Consider the following 14,690-nt stretch of genomic DNA (forward strand, 5'->3'; position numbering starts at 1 on the left):
TTAAGTTAGAAAAAAAAAAAAAATAGAGTATATTCCCCTTAAATACCTGAGGGAATAGGTGGGGTTTGGGGAAGAAGTAAGGTGTTAGTCTTGCTGTGGACAGTGCAAGGTAAAGGAGGAGAAGGAGGAGATGCTGCACTATCTTTCATACCATACAGCTTGGATTCTTTAGAGAGTGTTCTTGGCAAGGAAGATCCTCTGGATGCGTTAGGTGATTCAGTCTTTAGAGTCTTGGAATTGTAATGCAACTGTATTGAAACAAATAAACTTTCAAAATTAAAATTATGCAGATGAGGAAGACCAAGAAACACAGACCAATGTGGTAGAAAGAATACTGATGCAGGACTCAGAAGACCCAATTCTAGATCTTTCAAGATAGTTTTGTAATTGTGACAAGTTTCTTAACTTGCTTTCATTTTTAAAATCATAAAGATTATCCCAGGTAATCTTTAAAGTTCTTTCCAGCTTAACATTCTAAGATCCTATAATTCTATAATCCAAAAAAAAAAACTACTTAATGAAGTTACGCTAGACAAGATTTAATGAGTACGTTAATAATAAATACCAATGTTGAAAAGGAAAACAACCACGTAATTCCTTTAGGTTTCTTCTAGAACCTAAGACATTTCAATACTTCGTTTGGTGGAGACAAAGCAAGAGCACCTATGACTATACAATAAGTCTCTTGAATTACTTGTTTTTTAACTTTCTGCCATTTTCAAGGAAAAATCAATATAAGAGAAGTGATAGCCTGCAATTTGGACATCAAGTCGTAATCAACTTGACAGCAACAGGTTTGGTTTCTTTTTGTTTGTTTTTATATTAATAATATGGCTGTACTAGAGAAAACACTCTGAAAGTCTCATTTTTATTGTAATGAGCAAAGGAAGAACATATATGACAGAAAATAAATAATAAAAATGAGACTTTCAGAATGTTTTCTCTAGTACAGCCATATTCTTAACATGTCATGTTAAGACATGTTAACCCACTGCCATTGCATCAGTTCTGACTCATAGCAATCCCATAAGGTTTCCAAGGCTGTGAACCTCTATGGAAGCAGACTGTCACATCTTTCTCCCCTGGAACCACTGGTAGATTCCAACCACTGACCTTTTGGTTAGCAGTCAATTGCTTTAACCACTGTGCCATGAGGGCTCTTTATTCTTAAGGATGTCCAAATTGCAGGTTGTGAGTTTTCTTATACTACTTTTTCCAAGAAAGTTAAAAAACAAAGGATGATTCAAGGGACTTACTGTATGGTTGTAGGTGTTCCTGATCCACAAATACTATTAATATTTACCATCACTCATCTCTCAGTTTATCCTACTGTGGTGGTTTGTGTGTTGCTGTGATGCGGGAAGCTATGCCACTGGTATTTCAAGTACCAGCAGGGTCACCCATGGTGGACAGGTTTCAGTGGATCCTCCAGACCAAAAACAGACTAGGAAGAAGGTCCTGGCAATCTACTTCTGAAAAAATTGGCCAGTGAAAACATTATGAATGGCAACGGAACACTGTCTGATATCGTGCCGGAAGACAGCCCCTCGGGTTGGAAGACATCCAAGATACAACCAGGTAAGCACTGTCTCCTGAAAGTGGAGTCGACCTTAATGACGTGGAGGAAGTAAAGCTTTTGGGACCTTCATTTGCTGACGTGGCACGACTTAAAAGTGATAAGAAACAGCAGCAAACACCCGTTAATAATCAGAACATGGAATGTATGAAGTACGAATCTAGGAAAATAGGAAATTGTCAGAAATGAAATGGAACACATAAAGATTGATATCCTAGGCATTACTGAGCCAAAACGGACTAGTATTGGCCATTCTGAATCAGACAATCACATGGTCTACTATGCCAGGAATGACAATATGAAGAGGAATGGCATTGCATTCATCATCAAAAAGAACATTTCAAGATCTATCCTGAAGTATAATGCTGTCAGTGATAACATAATATTCATTCACTTATAAGGAAGACCAGTTAATATGACTATTATTCAAATTTACATACCAACTACTAAGGCCAAAGATAAAGAAATTAAAAATTTTTACCAACTTCTGCAGTCGGAAATTGATCAAAAATGCGATCAAGATGCATTGATAATTACTGGTGATTGGAATGCAAAAGTTAGAAAAAAAGAAGGATTAGTAATTGGAAAATATGGCATTGGTGATAGAAATAACACCATAGACCATAATGATAGGAATTTTGCAAGACCAACGACCTACTCATTGGAAATATCTTTTTTTGACAACATAAACAGCAACTATACATGTGGACCTCGCCAGATGAAATACACAGGAATCAAATGACTACATCTGTGGAAAGAGACAATGGAGAAGCTGAAGAAAATTCAAACAAGTCCAGGAAGGCCAAAGTACAACCCTGAATATATCCCACCAGAATTCAGACACCATCTCAAGAATAGATTTGACACACTGAACACTAATGATCGAAGACCAGACCAGTTATGGGATGCCATCGAGGATATTATACATGAAGAAAGCAAAAGGTTATTAAAAGAACAGGAAAGAAAGAAAAGAATAAAATGGATGTCAGAAGAGATTCTGAAACTTGCTCCTGAAGGCAGAGTAGCTAAGGTGAAAGGAAGAAATGATGAAGAAAAAGAGCTGAACAGAAGATTTAAAAGGGCAGCTTGAGAAGACAAAGTAAAGTATTATAATGCAATGTGCAAAGACCTGGAGTTAGAAAACCAGAAGGGAAGAACACACTCAGCATTTCTAAAGCTGGAAGAACTAAAGGAAAAATTCAAGCCTCGAGTTGCCATAGTGAAGGATTCTACAGGCATAATATTGAATGATTATCAAAAAGGACTGATCAACATCCCGCCATTTCAGGAGGCAGGATATGATCAAGAGCCAATAGTACTGAAGAAAGAAGTCCAAGCTGCACTGAAGACACTGTTGGAAAACAAGACTTCAGGAATTGATGGAAAACATCTCAATGTCTCAACAAAATAGATGCAATGCTGGAAGCACTCACTCATCTATGCCAAAAAATTTGGAAGACAGCTGCCTGGCCAGCTGACTAGAAGAGATCCATATTTGTGCCCATTCAAAAGGAACATGATCTGGCAGATATTATCAAAAAATATCATTAATATCACATGCAAGTAAAATTTTGCTGACGATAATAAAAAACAATTGCAGCAGGAGATCGAAAGGGAACTGCCAGAAATTCAAATCAGATTCATAAGAGAATGTGGAACGAGGGATATTATTGCTGTTATCAGATGGATCTTGGCTGAAAGCAGAGAATACCGGAAAGATGTTTGCCTGCGTTTTATTGACTATGCAAAGGCATTCCACTGAGTGCATCATTACAAATTATGGATAACATTGTGAAGAATGGGCATTCCAGACATTTAATTATGCCCATGCAGAATCTGCACACAGACCAAAAGGCAGGCATTTGAATGGAACAAAGGGATATTGTGTGGTTTAATATCTGAAAAGGTGTGTGTCAGTGTTGTATCCTTTCACCATACTTGTTCAATCTGTATACTGGACAAATAATCTGAGAAACTGGATCATATGAAGAAGAACATGGCATCAGTATTGGAGGAAGACTCATTAACAACCTGTGAAATGGCGATGGCACAACCTTGCTTGCTGAAAGTGAAGAGGACTTGAAGCACTTACTGATGAAGATCAAATACTATAGCCTTCAGTATGGATTGTACCTCAACATAAAGAAAACAAAAATCCTCACAACATCATGATAAACGGAGAAAATGTTGAAGTTGTCAAGGATTTCATTTTACTTGGATCAATAATCAATGCCATGGAATCAGCAGTCAAGAAATCAAAGGATGTATTGCGTTGGGCAAATCTGCTGCAAAAAAAAAAAAAAAAGACATCTTTAAATTGTTAAAAATCAAAGATGTCAGTTTGAGGACTAAGGTGTGCCTGATCCATGCCATGGTATTTTCAGTTGCCTCATATGCATGCGAAAGCTGGATGATCAATAAGGAAGACCAAAGGCTTGATGCCTTTGAATTATGGTGCTGGCAGAGAATCCTGAATATAGCATGGACTGGCAGAATAATGAAAAGATCTGTTTTGGAAGAAGTACAGCCAGAATGCTCCTTAGAAGCGATGATGACAAGACTTTGTCTCACATAATTTTGACACGTAAAAGGAAGGGACCACTCCTTGGAGAAGGCCATCAAGATTGGTAAAGTACAGGGTCAGTGAAAAAGAGGAAGACTCTCAACAAAATGGCTGCACCGATGACACACTGGCTGCAATAATGGGCTCAAACATAGCGACGAGTGTGAAGATGGCATAGCATTGGGCAGTCTTTCGTTCCGGTGTACATAGGGTCACTGTGAGTTGGAACTGACGTGACGGCACCTAACAACATTAATAATTGAATCCCTTATCCTAAAAAATTATTATTATTTTACCTTTACATCAACTCCAGGAATGTAAAATACTGTTGTCTCCATGTCACTTGGCTTTGTCTGTAGAGATGACGGCACTTTTTTGCCAGTCATTAAATGGGTGGTAGATGCATAATTAGTTTGAAACTTCTTCTTTTTAGAAGGAGAATCTTGATCTAAGCTCCTGGAACTTCGATCATAACTCCTATAAAATAGAAAAATGTTTTGTCATTTAAAAAAAGGAAACATTGCCTTTTCTTTTCTTCAAAAACAAACTTATTTATACAGTAACTGGAACGTAGTCCTTCACTAATAATGTTGCAAATTTAAAGCTTATTCACTGTCTCTAGCTAGACTGACTAATGCCTTGCATTAATGTTAATGTCGTAGCCCCATAACTATATAGGGCAGTTACCTTTATTCTTTTGTAAGATCATAATTATTTCACTTGAATACTTCAAAATATTAGGATGAACCTGACATCAGCAATTTATTACCGCTCAGCCTAAAATGTGAAGTGCATTATGGTAAATTAACATTATTTTTATCATCATATTACATTTGCAGCAGATTTTAACTTACTTAAAAGTGCCTTTTTATCTGGTCTTTCATTTTATAAAAGGCTCGTTAGACAAACAGAGCATTTAAATAATCTTTAATTATGAGAAATTTCAAATATATACAAATAAAGAGAATGGTATAAGGGACTCCCATGTCCCCATCACCCAGTTTCAAAAACTGTCAACATTCTGTTATTTTTGTTTTAACTGTATCTCCACCCACCCCACTCCCATCCAACTATGCAATTACCATTATTTTTAGATTAGGAAAAATGAATTCAAAAGCAAAATGAATTCGAAGAAAAATCAATCTCAGGTTAAGCCCGGCTGTTTCACCATCTAGTTAGCAATGGAAGCAAACGATAAAGCTGCAGTTGTATCGTGAACGACACGCCGGACTACAGAGGCCCCTCTGTGAACTGATGAGGCTGTTTCCAATCTCTTACTTCTTTATGAACTTATCAGAACTCAATAAACATGATACCTATGAGTATTGTACTGTTTTTTTTTTTTAAATATATATAAATAAAAGTAGCTAAATTAGTTAAAATCTAAATAAATATTTACTTAAAAATAAAATCTAAATAATATGAGTATTAACTGAAAAATTCATGCTTACATCAAAGGAAAATTTCAAAGATATAACCATTTTAATTAACAGATTTTTAGACTCTAAATCAGACATCTCTTTATAGTTTACACTTCTTTAAAGAAATTGTATCCTCCACAAATAACCATTCAACCATTTCAAGTATGGTTAGATCCCTGAAATCTGCATTTGGGACCTGAGGTAAAAAGGTTGTTGTAACTTAGTGATAGATCTGAATAGTATCTTCAACAGGTGAAGTTGCATTTACTCTTTTTCAACCATTTCTTACCTTCTCAAGCTTATATCATCATGTTCTTGTAGAAGGGTGGTTGGGTGGAGTACACATTTTCCGCTATCAATTTCAACTCGTATATCAAGTTCAAAGTCAATATTTCTCTCTGAAGCTGTGCCACCAAGACTTCGGTTGACTGGTGCTGTTGGCCAGCGTTCAGTAAATAGCTGATGAACAGCAGCAAAGCCTGTTGCTTTTTTACGAGATGTATGTCTAGAGAAAGAACAACTGGTCATTACATTGCAGTAAAATGGGAAGACTTTTGAACAAATCATTTTCCAACGTTATAGTACGCAATAGTCTATAAATAGATTTTGTTTTATAAATTCACACAAATTACCCAACTAGCTCATACTGAGTTTTTTTCCTAAGTTTAGTGGAGTTACATTTTATTCAAGAGTTACGTATTGAGCAATTACTATGTGCCATGCAATGTGCTAAGTGCTGAGGACACCGGCATAGTCACTGCTACACGAACTACATTCCTTTTCTCAAATTATAAAATTTAAATGATACTTTCCAGATTTTATTAAAAGAAGAATAGGAAAGGAAGAAAAATACCACACTGGCCTAAATCACATTAATAAACCATGAACACATCTCTTAACCTCACTCAGGCTAGGCACATTAAGGCTATTTTCTATAAATATTAGGAATCACTTTAGGCTTAGTTCCACATTCTGAAACACTACCTAAGATCTTAAAACAAAAAGGCTACTTACGAGGGTTTTCTGTAAATATAAAACCTTTCCCTCTCATGGTCTTCTTCCTTTTCATCCTTCTCAGAATCGTCACTGGTAGAAGACAAACTGTCATCTCGCCGGCCCTCTTCATGTTGGAAAGAAAAGCCGCCTGGAGTTTTGGGAGAACTGAACACGGAACACGATCCTTCACTATTAGATGAGTAATGGCACTGACCATCAATAGTTACTGACAAAAGGTCCAGTTCTGTCTCTTCTGGAAACTGATTGTAAAAAAAGAAAATATCATTCAGGTTCATATTACAAGTTCCTTACCAATTAAAAAAAAATGAAAAAATATATAAAGTTAAACATTTCAAAATGCTTTCAGAGTTGAATTTCCTCAGTCTGAACTGAAAGATCGGTCAGATTTATGAGCACGTAAAATAGCACACCAAGAAAGGAAGCAGAATGTCAAACCACAGAAAGTCACACCACTGATACACTAAAAATCAGAGTGAATTTTTACTTTAGATAAACATATATCATTCTATTAATTAGTACGCATTGTAATTCTTTAAAGTAGAAGTTAAACATGCTGTGGAAACAAAGAAAAAGCATAATGTGATTAATTGTAAATCAGAATGGCAGGAGCAATTCGTGATCAAAAAACATGCAGTGTCAGCAGAATGTACTGTCATCTCATGATGCCCGTGGATGCTTTTTGTGACTATATCTAAAAAGCCCTAATGGGTTGAAGAGAGATGCATAATAGTTGAGTAATTAAACACGTATCAATCAATGAAACTTAAAAATGTTGTATTTTAAGGCAAATAGAGTTTGTATAAACACCATGTAACTAACTCAGGATTACACTGGGAGATCACTGTATTTAAGTAGGCCAAAAAAGAACAAAATTTCCTAGGAATGACCTCATTTCTACTCTCAGTTTTACAGGGTTGGTTAGTACTGTTTGAGAATGTGATAACCTTTTGTAAAGTATAATGTGCAAGGTCATGTAACTTATTATTTCAAACTATTAGATGCTACTATCAGACACATAGTGATATCCTACAATCCAAATTCCAAACACCTGCAGACTCCAGCTGTTCCTCACGTTTTATAAAATACATCTTAATGAGTAAATGTGTAAATCAGATTTTTCGGAACAGCTTCAATTTTTAAAACTTGTGGTAAGAGCTTATATAATTATCTGTTTTGTAATTTATAATTTTGATATGCCACTTTTTAAAAAGCAGGGTACACAGCTATTTAAAAATAGGACTTGAATCAATTCAAATATTAAGAATTAGTAAAATCCATTCAACTCACTGTAAATGATTTATTTCCAAGTTCTTTTTTAGAAAAAGAAATGTCTGTCAAACTTACTGTATAATTTAACAAAATTCAGTTTGACTGAATTCCATGATTATAGGATATACACTGAGACTCTAGCATGAGATGCGAGTAGGGGAAACGAAACAATACGTGTGGAATAAGTGGCAGTTTTTTTTTTATGTAACTTGACAGAAAAATTCTAGACAAGGATTTATATATATTTATTTAAATTCATTTTTACTCATAACTTATATTCAGGGAAAATATTTAATTCAATTTGTGAGTGATTACGCAGCACGTTCTCTGCACTGTTCTGAACATCAGAATAATTTTTAAATGGTTCGTTTTTTATACATGCTCTTATACCGGTGGCTCAAAAGAAATACTATTCCATGATTAATTTGTTGTTCCGAATTAGATGTGATATTAACTTGAACTACTTTACCAATCTTTGTTTTATAAGACAAAGATTCATTTTGTAGTTGGCTGTAGTGAAAAAGAGGTTCACTTAGGGATTCAGCCGGTAACTACAATAAATTCCGATATTTGGTTTATGATTTGGTGAGTTAATTCGGTCTCTACTGTTATACAGGAAGCCCTGGTAGTATACTGGTTAAGTGCTACGGCTGCCAACCAAAGGGTCGGCAGTTCAAATTCACCAGGCACTCCTTGGAAACTCTATGGGGCAGTTACTAGTCTGTCCTGTAGGGTCACCATGAGTCAGAATCGACTCAACGGCAATGGGTTTTTTTTGATTGTTACACATTTTAAATATTAAAATAAAAAAAATATAGTTAATATTAAATTATATAGATGTATAGAACTAAAATATGTGCCTGCAACGGTTTATGAAATATACATGATAAATTCAAATATCTTAAGCCTTTTAACTTAAAATATTATGTAAAATATTTTTGAAGTCTGAGCTTAGTTTGAAATGAAAGGAAGACATTTTGAAAGCAGATTTTCAGGACAGTCAATTAGTTTTAAAGCAAAATTTATGTTGTTCTTAAAAAGTACCTGAAAATACCCTTCCCCGGGACAGCTGGATTGAGGTGTACTTCCCCATACTGTATTTTTTAACTTAATTAAAATAATAAGAAAAAAAAAAAACTCATGAATAAAGAAAAAGAATGATTCCAAAGAAATAAAAAGCAAACATTTTAACATAAATTTTAACATCCTATGAAATTAGAATGTAACTTTAAGTCTAACCTTCTATCTTTTAGTTTCTCCTATTATCTATAATGTATTCTGAACAAAATACACAAATAAGTACTAACATTATTTTCATATTATATATTTACCTCTATGTAAAAGACCTAGTTTAATGGGAATTCGCACTTCAAAGGAAAGGTATTCAACAAAAACATTTCTACCTAGAAACCAGCAGTTCTGGAGTTTTTATTCTACATGCAGGACACAAATACCTGTAGCATGACTCTGAAATGAGTTCATTTTAGGCAGGAATTAGTATTTTGAAATTGTGTAATTAGTATAATTTTGTAATTACTAAGATCTATTAGCAATTTGTATCTGTGACAAATAATATCTCTTACTGTATCCTGGATATTGAAAGTTACTCTGGGCCCAGGAGATGCTGCATCCACACGGATTTCTGGGAGTTCCTCAGTTTCTCCTACTCGAGAACTGTAAGTAAAGTTAGGAAATATTAATATGATAGTTTTTAAAAGAATATTCCTGGACTTCATAAAAGTCTGATTAATGACATTAACACTGTATTCCTAAATATTTACTTTTTCTAAGGATTTAACTTTTGGTATTGGATCTCTTAAACTTTAGCATCTCATATAAAAAGACTCAATGTTCTGATGGACACAAGATTTTCTAAAACTAAACCATATAAAAAAGAATTCATACTTCTTAATTTATACTGATCATTTATTAGTAAAATACTATTTTACTGCAATAATATAAAAAATGTCCATTTTTTCATATACTAAATGTGTGTGTATGTAATCACACCTTTTCTCCTTGATAAGCTTAGAGCAACAGATACTGATATGCACATTTTCATTTCTTTGGACAGTCTGTAAGTTTACACATAAAACTTTTCTAAATACCACTACATTTCATTATGAAAAAGCACACATGTAGAATGACATCAAGGACATCATACACGAAGAAAGCAAGAGATCACTGAAAAGACAGGAAAGAAAGAAAAGACCAAGATGGATGTCAGAGGACACTCTGAAACTTGCTCTCGAATGTTGAGCAGCTAAAGCAAAAGGAAGAATCCATGAAGTAAAAGAACTGAATGGAAGATTTCAAAAGGCATCTCGAGGAGACCAAGTATTATAATGACACGTGCAAAGAGCTGGAGATGGAAAACCAAAAGGGAAGAACACACTCGGTGTTTCTCAAACTGAAAGAACTGAAGAAAAAATTCAAGCCTTGAGCTGCAATAGTGAAGGATTCCATGGGGAAAATATTAAACAATGCAGGAAGCATCAAAAGAAGATGGAAGGAATACACAGAGTCATTATACCAAAAAGAGTTAGTCAATGTTCAACCATTTCAAGAGGTGGTATATGATTAGGAACTGATGGTACTGAAGGAAGAAGTCCAAGCTGCTCTGAAGGCACTGGCGAAAAAAAAAGGCTCCAGGAATTGATGAAATATCAATTGAGATGTTTCAACAAACAGATGCAGCACTGGATGTGCTCACTCGTCTCTGCCAAGAAATATGGAAGACAGCTTCCTGGCCAACTGACTGGAAGAGATCCATATTTATGTCTATTCCCATGAAAGGTGATCCAACCGAATGTGGAAATTATAGAACAATATCATTAATATCACACGCAAGCAAAATTTTGCTGAAGGTCATTCAAAAACAGCGGCAGCAATATATTGACAGGGAGCTGCCAGAAATTCAGGCCGGTTTCAGAAGAGAATGTGGAACCAGAGATATTATTGCTGATGTCAGATGGATCCTGGCTGAAAGCAGAGAATACCAGAAGGATGTTTACCTGCGTTTTATTGACTACGCAAAGGCATTCAACTGTGTGGATCATAAGAAACTATGAATAACATTGTAAAGAATGGGAATTCCAGAACACTTAATTGTGCTGATGAGGAACCTTTACATAGATCAAGAGGCAGTTGTTCGGACAGAACAAGGGGAGACTGATTGGTTTAAAGTCAAGAAAGGTGTGCGTCAGGGTTGTATTATTCAAGCATACCTATTCAATCTATATGCTGAGCAAATAATACGAGAAGCTGGACTATATGAAGAAGAACGGGGCATCAGGATTGGAGGAAGACTCATTAACAACCTGCGTTATGCAGATGACACAACCTTGCTTGCAGAAAGTGAAGAGGACTTGAAGCACTTACTAATGAAGATCAAAGACCACAACCTTCAGTATGGATTGCACCTCAAGATAAAGAAAACAAAAATCCTCACAACCGGACCAATGAGCAACATCATGATAAACGGGGAAAAGATTGAAGTTGTCAAGGATTTCATTTTACTTGGATCCACAATCAACAGCCACGGAAGCAGCAGTCAAGAAATCAAAACACACATTGCATCAGGTAAACCTGCTGCAAAGGACCTCTTTAAAGTGTTGAAGAGCAAAGATGTCACCCTGAAGGCTAAGGTGCGCCTGACCCAAGCTGTAGTATTTTCAGTCCCATCATATGCATGTGAAAGCTAGACAATGAATAAGGAAGACGGAAGAAGAACGGACGCCTTTGAATTGCGATATTGGCGAAGAATATTGAATATACCATGGACTGCCAAAAGAACGAACAAATCTGTCTTAGAAGAAGTACAGCCAGAATGTTCCTTAGAGGCAAGGATGGCAAGACTGCGTCTTACATACTTTGGAGATGTTGTCAGGAGGGATCAGTCCCTGCAGAAGGACATCATGCTTGGCAGAGTACAGCGTCAGCAGAAAAGAGGAAGACCCTCAACGAGGTGGAGACACAGTGGCTGCAACAATGAGCTCAAGCATAACAACGATTGTAAGGATGGCTCAGGACCGGACAGTGTTTCATTCTGTTGTGCACAGGGTTGCTATGAGTCAGAACCAACTCAACGACACCTAACAACAACAATGCTGTGAAATAAACTTCTCAGTTTGATGGTACCTAGGTAGCATCAAACTAAGAAATTTATTGGTATTTCAGTAATACCGTCCATTTTTGCCATCTCAATGTTGTAATTTTGCCAATTAAAACACAAAAATAGGTGGTAGGTTTTGATAAAGGAGTCAGCAATTTTGTTCCTTGTTTCACTGGTTGAAATCTTTATTACCTTGCCCTTTCCATTCGTTTAAGAGGTGGTCTTCCTGAAGCAGAAATGGTTTTTGATCGGCTGTAACTTGGTTTGTAACCCAAGCCCCACTTATCCTTTAGGGAAGCAGCCTAATGAAATGGAAGAGAAAAAGGATGACTTTAAGCAACTGTTTATTGCTGTAACATCTGACTTCCTATAAAACATTCTACTGTTAAACAAATTAGTTTGTTTCTCCAAAGTCAATAATAAGTTATTTAAAAGTCACTTAACAATATATGTGGATCAAAGTACAGCAGGAATCAGCTACTCCTTACCCTTAGTCTCAAGGACAACCAGGAGGGCTGTGCAATGAAAATATGAGCCACCAGCTGGCCTGACAGAACAGAGAAAAGGAGGAAAGAAAAAGATCGGGAGTGGGGAAAACAGAAACAGGAGGAGAAGAAAGCAAAGATTAAAAAGGAAAGAACGGAGAGGAAATGAGAGTTAAAGATAAAGGAAGGGCTGAGGAGAAAAGAGTGAGAACCTGGGGGTGGGAAAGAAGCCACCAGACATCTTAAGTACCACTCAGGGGTTCCCCTGCCACAGAACCCCTCTTTATTACAGTAAAGGGAATACTCTCCCTGTCTTCAGATTCCTCTTCTCCAAACCTCTTTTTGTGTGTGTGGCGGGGCGAGCGGGCGGGGGTGCGTGGTGGTGGGAGACTAGATGTTAAGCAGATTCTCATACGGTGGAGATGTGGAAGGCCAGAGAGTGTAAAGAGAACTGAGGGGGAAATGTCGAATGAGACAGGTGTTACGAACTCAGATGTAATTTCAATAATTTCTCTAATGCTCTCTACCTAGTTTTATTTTTAACAGTCAATTACCAAATATAACTTACCATACAAACAGCACACTCGAAACATTTCAATTACATAATGATGGTTAGGCAGGTAGTAGAAAAGCTTTAAAACACAGAAGTATACATTACAGACCATCATTAACCATTTATTTTTATCAGAGGTCAGTGGTGAATAAATCAAACCGAATTTTATTTTTAATTTAAATAATTTAGAATAGTATTCAAACTGGACCCTCTGGGATTTTTTACCAAGGAAAGATCAAGCCAATGGCGAGGTCAAGCCTTTGCAGCCTCTGCCCCTTCCTGTGACTCCATCGGCTCTTATTTAATCTGTTTCATACACTGGGGTACCACTCAAATACCTTATCCTGGGGAAAAAGGAGTTTTAGCTGATTTTTAAAAAAGCTTAAAAACTCATTTACTTTTATCAAAAAAAGTGCAATTTTCACACTCACAAGACCACCTTGACAGAAAGCAGCGTACCTCCATTTGAATAAGTTTTACAATTATTTTCTACCATATGTTTATAGTATATTTATTTATTCCGATTGTACCAGATAACTAGATAGGCAGTGGGGTAAAAGATAAATAATTTGTTCTTTGAGAGATTTAAACTCCAGCGATGGCAACTAAGTGAAAATAATTAAGGTAAGAAGAAAGAGTTGAGAGTGCACAGTGGCTGAGAGGTAAAATCTGGCCATGGAGAATGGCATAGGGGAAGAATGGATATCTCAAAAGATTTTCAGAGTTCACGTTTGAGTTAAAGACTAAAAAGCAAGTATGAGGCAGCTAAACATGGTGGTTAAAGTCATAGACTATAAAGTCTCATGGCCTGGATTTGAATCCTGGCTTTACCAGGATTGTTGGCTGTATAAACTTGGTCGAATTACTTAACCTCTCTGTGCCTCAATTTCTTCATCTTTAAAATGGCAGAAAATAATACAATCTACTTTATAGGGTTATTGTAAGGATTTAATGGGTTCTATATGTAAGTGGTGCAAATGGCTTGTGCTTAGCTACTAATCAAAAGGTTTGCGGTTTGAATCCACCTAGTGGTAACACAGAAGAAAGGCCTAGAGATCTACTTCCATAAGATTCCAAAACCAAACCCATTGCTGTCGAGTTGATTCCAACTCATAACGACCCTATAGGACAGAGCAGAACTGCGTCATAGGGTTGCCAAGGAGCGGCTAGTGGATTCGAACTGCCGACTTTTTGGTTAGCAGCTGAGCTTTTAATCACTGTGCCACGAGAGCTCCTTCCATAAGATTACAGCCATTGAAAACCCTATTGAGTACAGTTCTATTCTGGAACACATGGGGTTGCCATGAGTTGGAATCGACTGAATTTTTTTTTCTAATAAAGTGCTCAAAACAGTGCCTAGTACATAGTAGATATGAAATTTACAAATCAGCAGCTACTTTCAACATTGAATTAACAAAGAGAACAAAATAAGCATCATAGATAAGTTTTATAAAGTAAAAAATAAAAATCGTCTACTTTAATAAAATTCTTCAATGTTTACTCACTCGCATACTGGACCTCCGTAACTTTTTACGGACATCTCTTCGAATGTCATTCACAGCAACAGATTCTAGCTGTTGATAACGCTGAATTTCCTGGTTTATAGTGCCTTCACTTGCACCCAGTTTTCTGGGTACAAAACAAAGATGGAAATTAGTGTAGAGAAATAACAGAGGAAGACTGATTTTTATT

At 36.1% G+C, this 14,690-nt stretch overlaps 1 protein-coding gene across 8 annotated transcripts in view; it reads right to left on the reverse strand.

Annotated features, from left to right (window-relative positions):
- BLTP1 (bridge-like lipid transfer protein family member 1) overlaps positions 1-14,690 on the reverse strand; it is a 237,041-nt gene that overhangs the window by 26,955 nt on the left and 195,396 nt on the right. For 5 of the 8 annotated variants that reach the window (XM_049885396.1, XM_049885390.1, XM_049885394.1 and 2 more), the window contains 8 exons: positions 14,504-14,627; positions 12,153-12,262; positions 9,430-9,520; positions 8,891-8,953; positions 6,575-6,816; positions 5,850-6,065; positions 4,436-4,616; positions 152-248 (listed from right to left, as the gene is read on the reverse strand). In XM_049885396.1, coding sequence (XP_049741353.1) covers positions 152-248; positions 4,436-4,616; positions 5,850-6,065; positions 6,575-6,816; positions 8,891-8,953; positions 9,430-9,520; positions 12,153-12,262; positions 14,504-14,627 — 1,124 coding nt within the window. Of the gene's footprint in view, positions 1-46; positions 249-4,435; positions 4,617-5,849; positions 6,066-6,574; positions 6,817-8,890; positions 8,954-9,429; positions 9,521-12,152; positions 12,263-14,503; positions 14,628-14,690 lie in introns of all 8 variants that reach the window. The other 3 variants (XM_049885388.1, XM_049885395.1, XM_049885393.1) reach the window with 3 other exon arrangements.

Source organism: Elephas maximus, chromosome 5 (genome assembly GCF_024166365.1).
Source record: "Elephas maximus indicus isolate mEleMax1 chromosome 5, mEleMax1 primary haplotype, whole genome shotgun sequence".
Lineage (NCBI taxonomy): Eukaryota > Metazoa > Chordata > Mammalia > Proboscidea > Elephantidae > Elephas > Elephas maximus.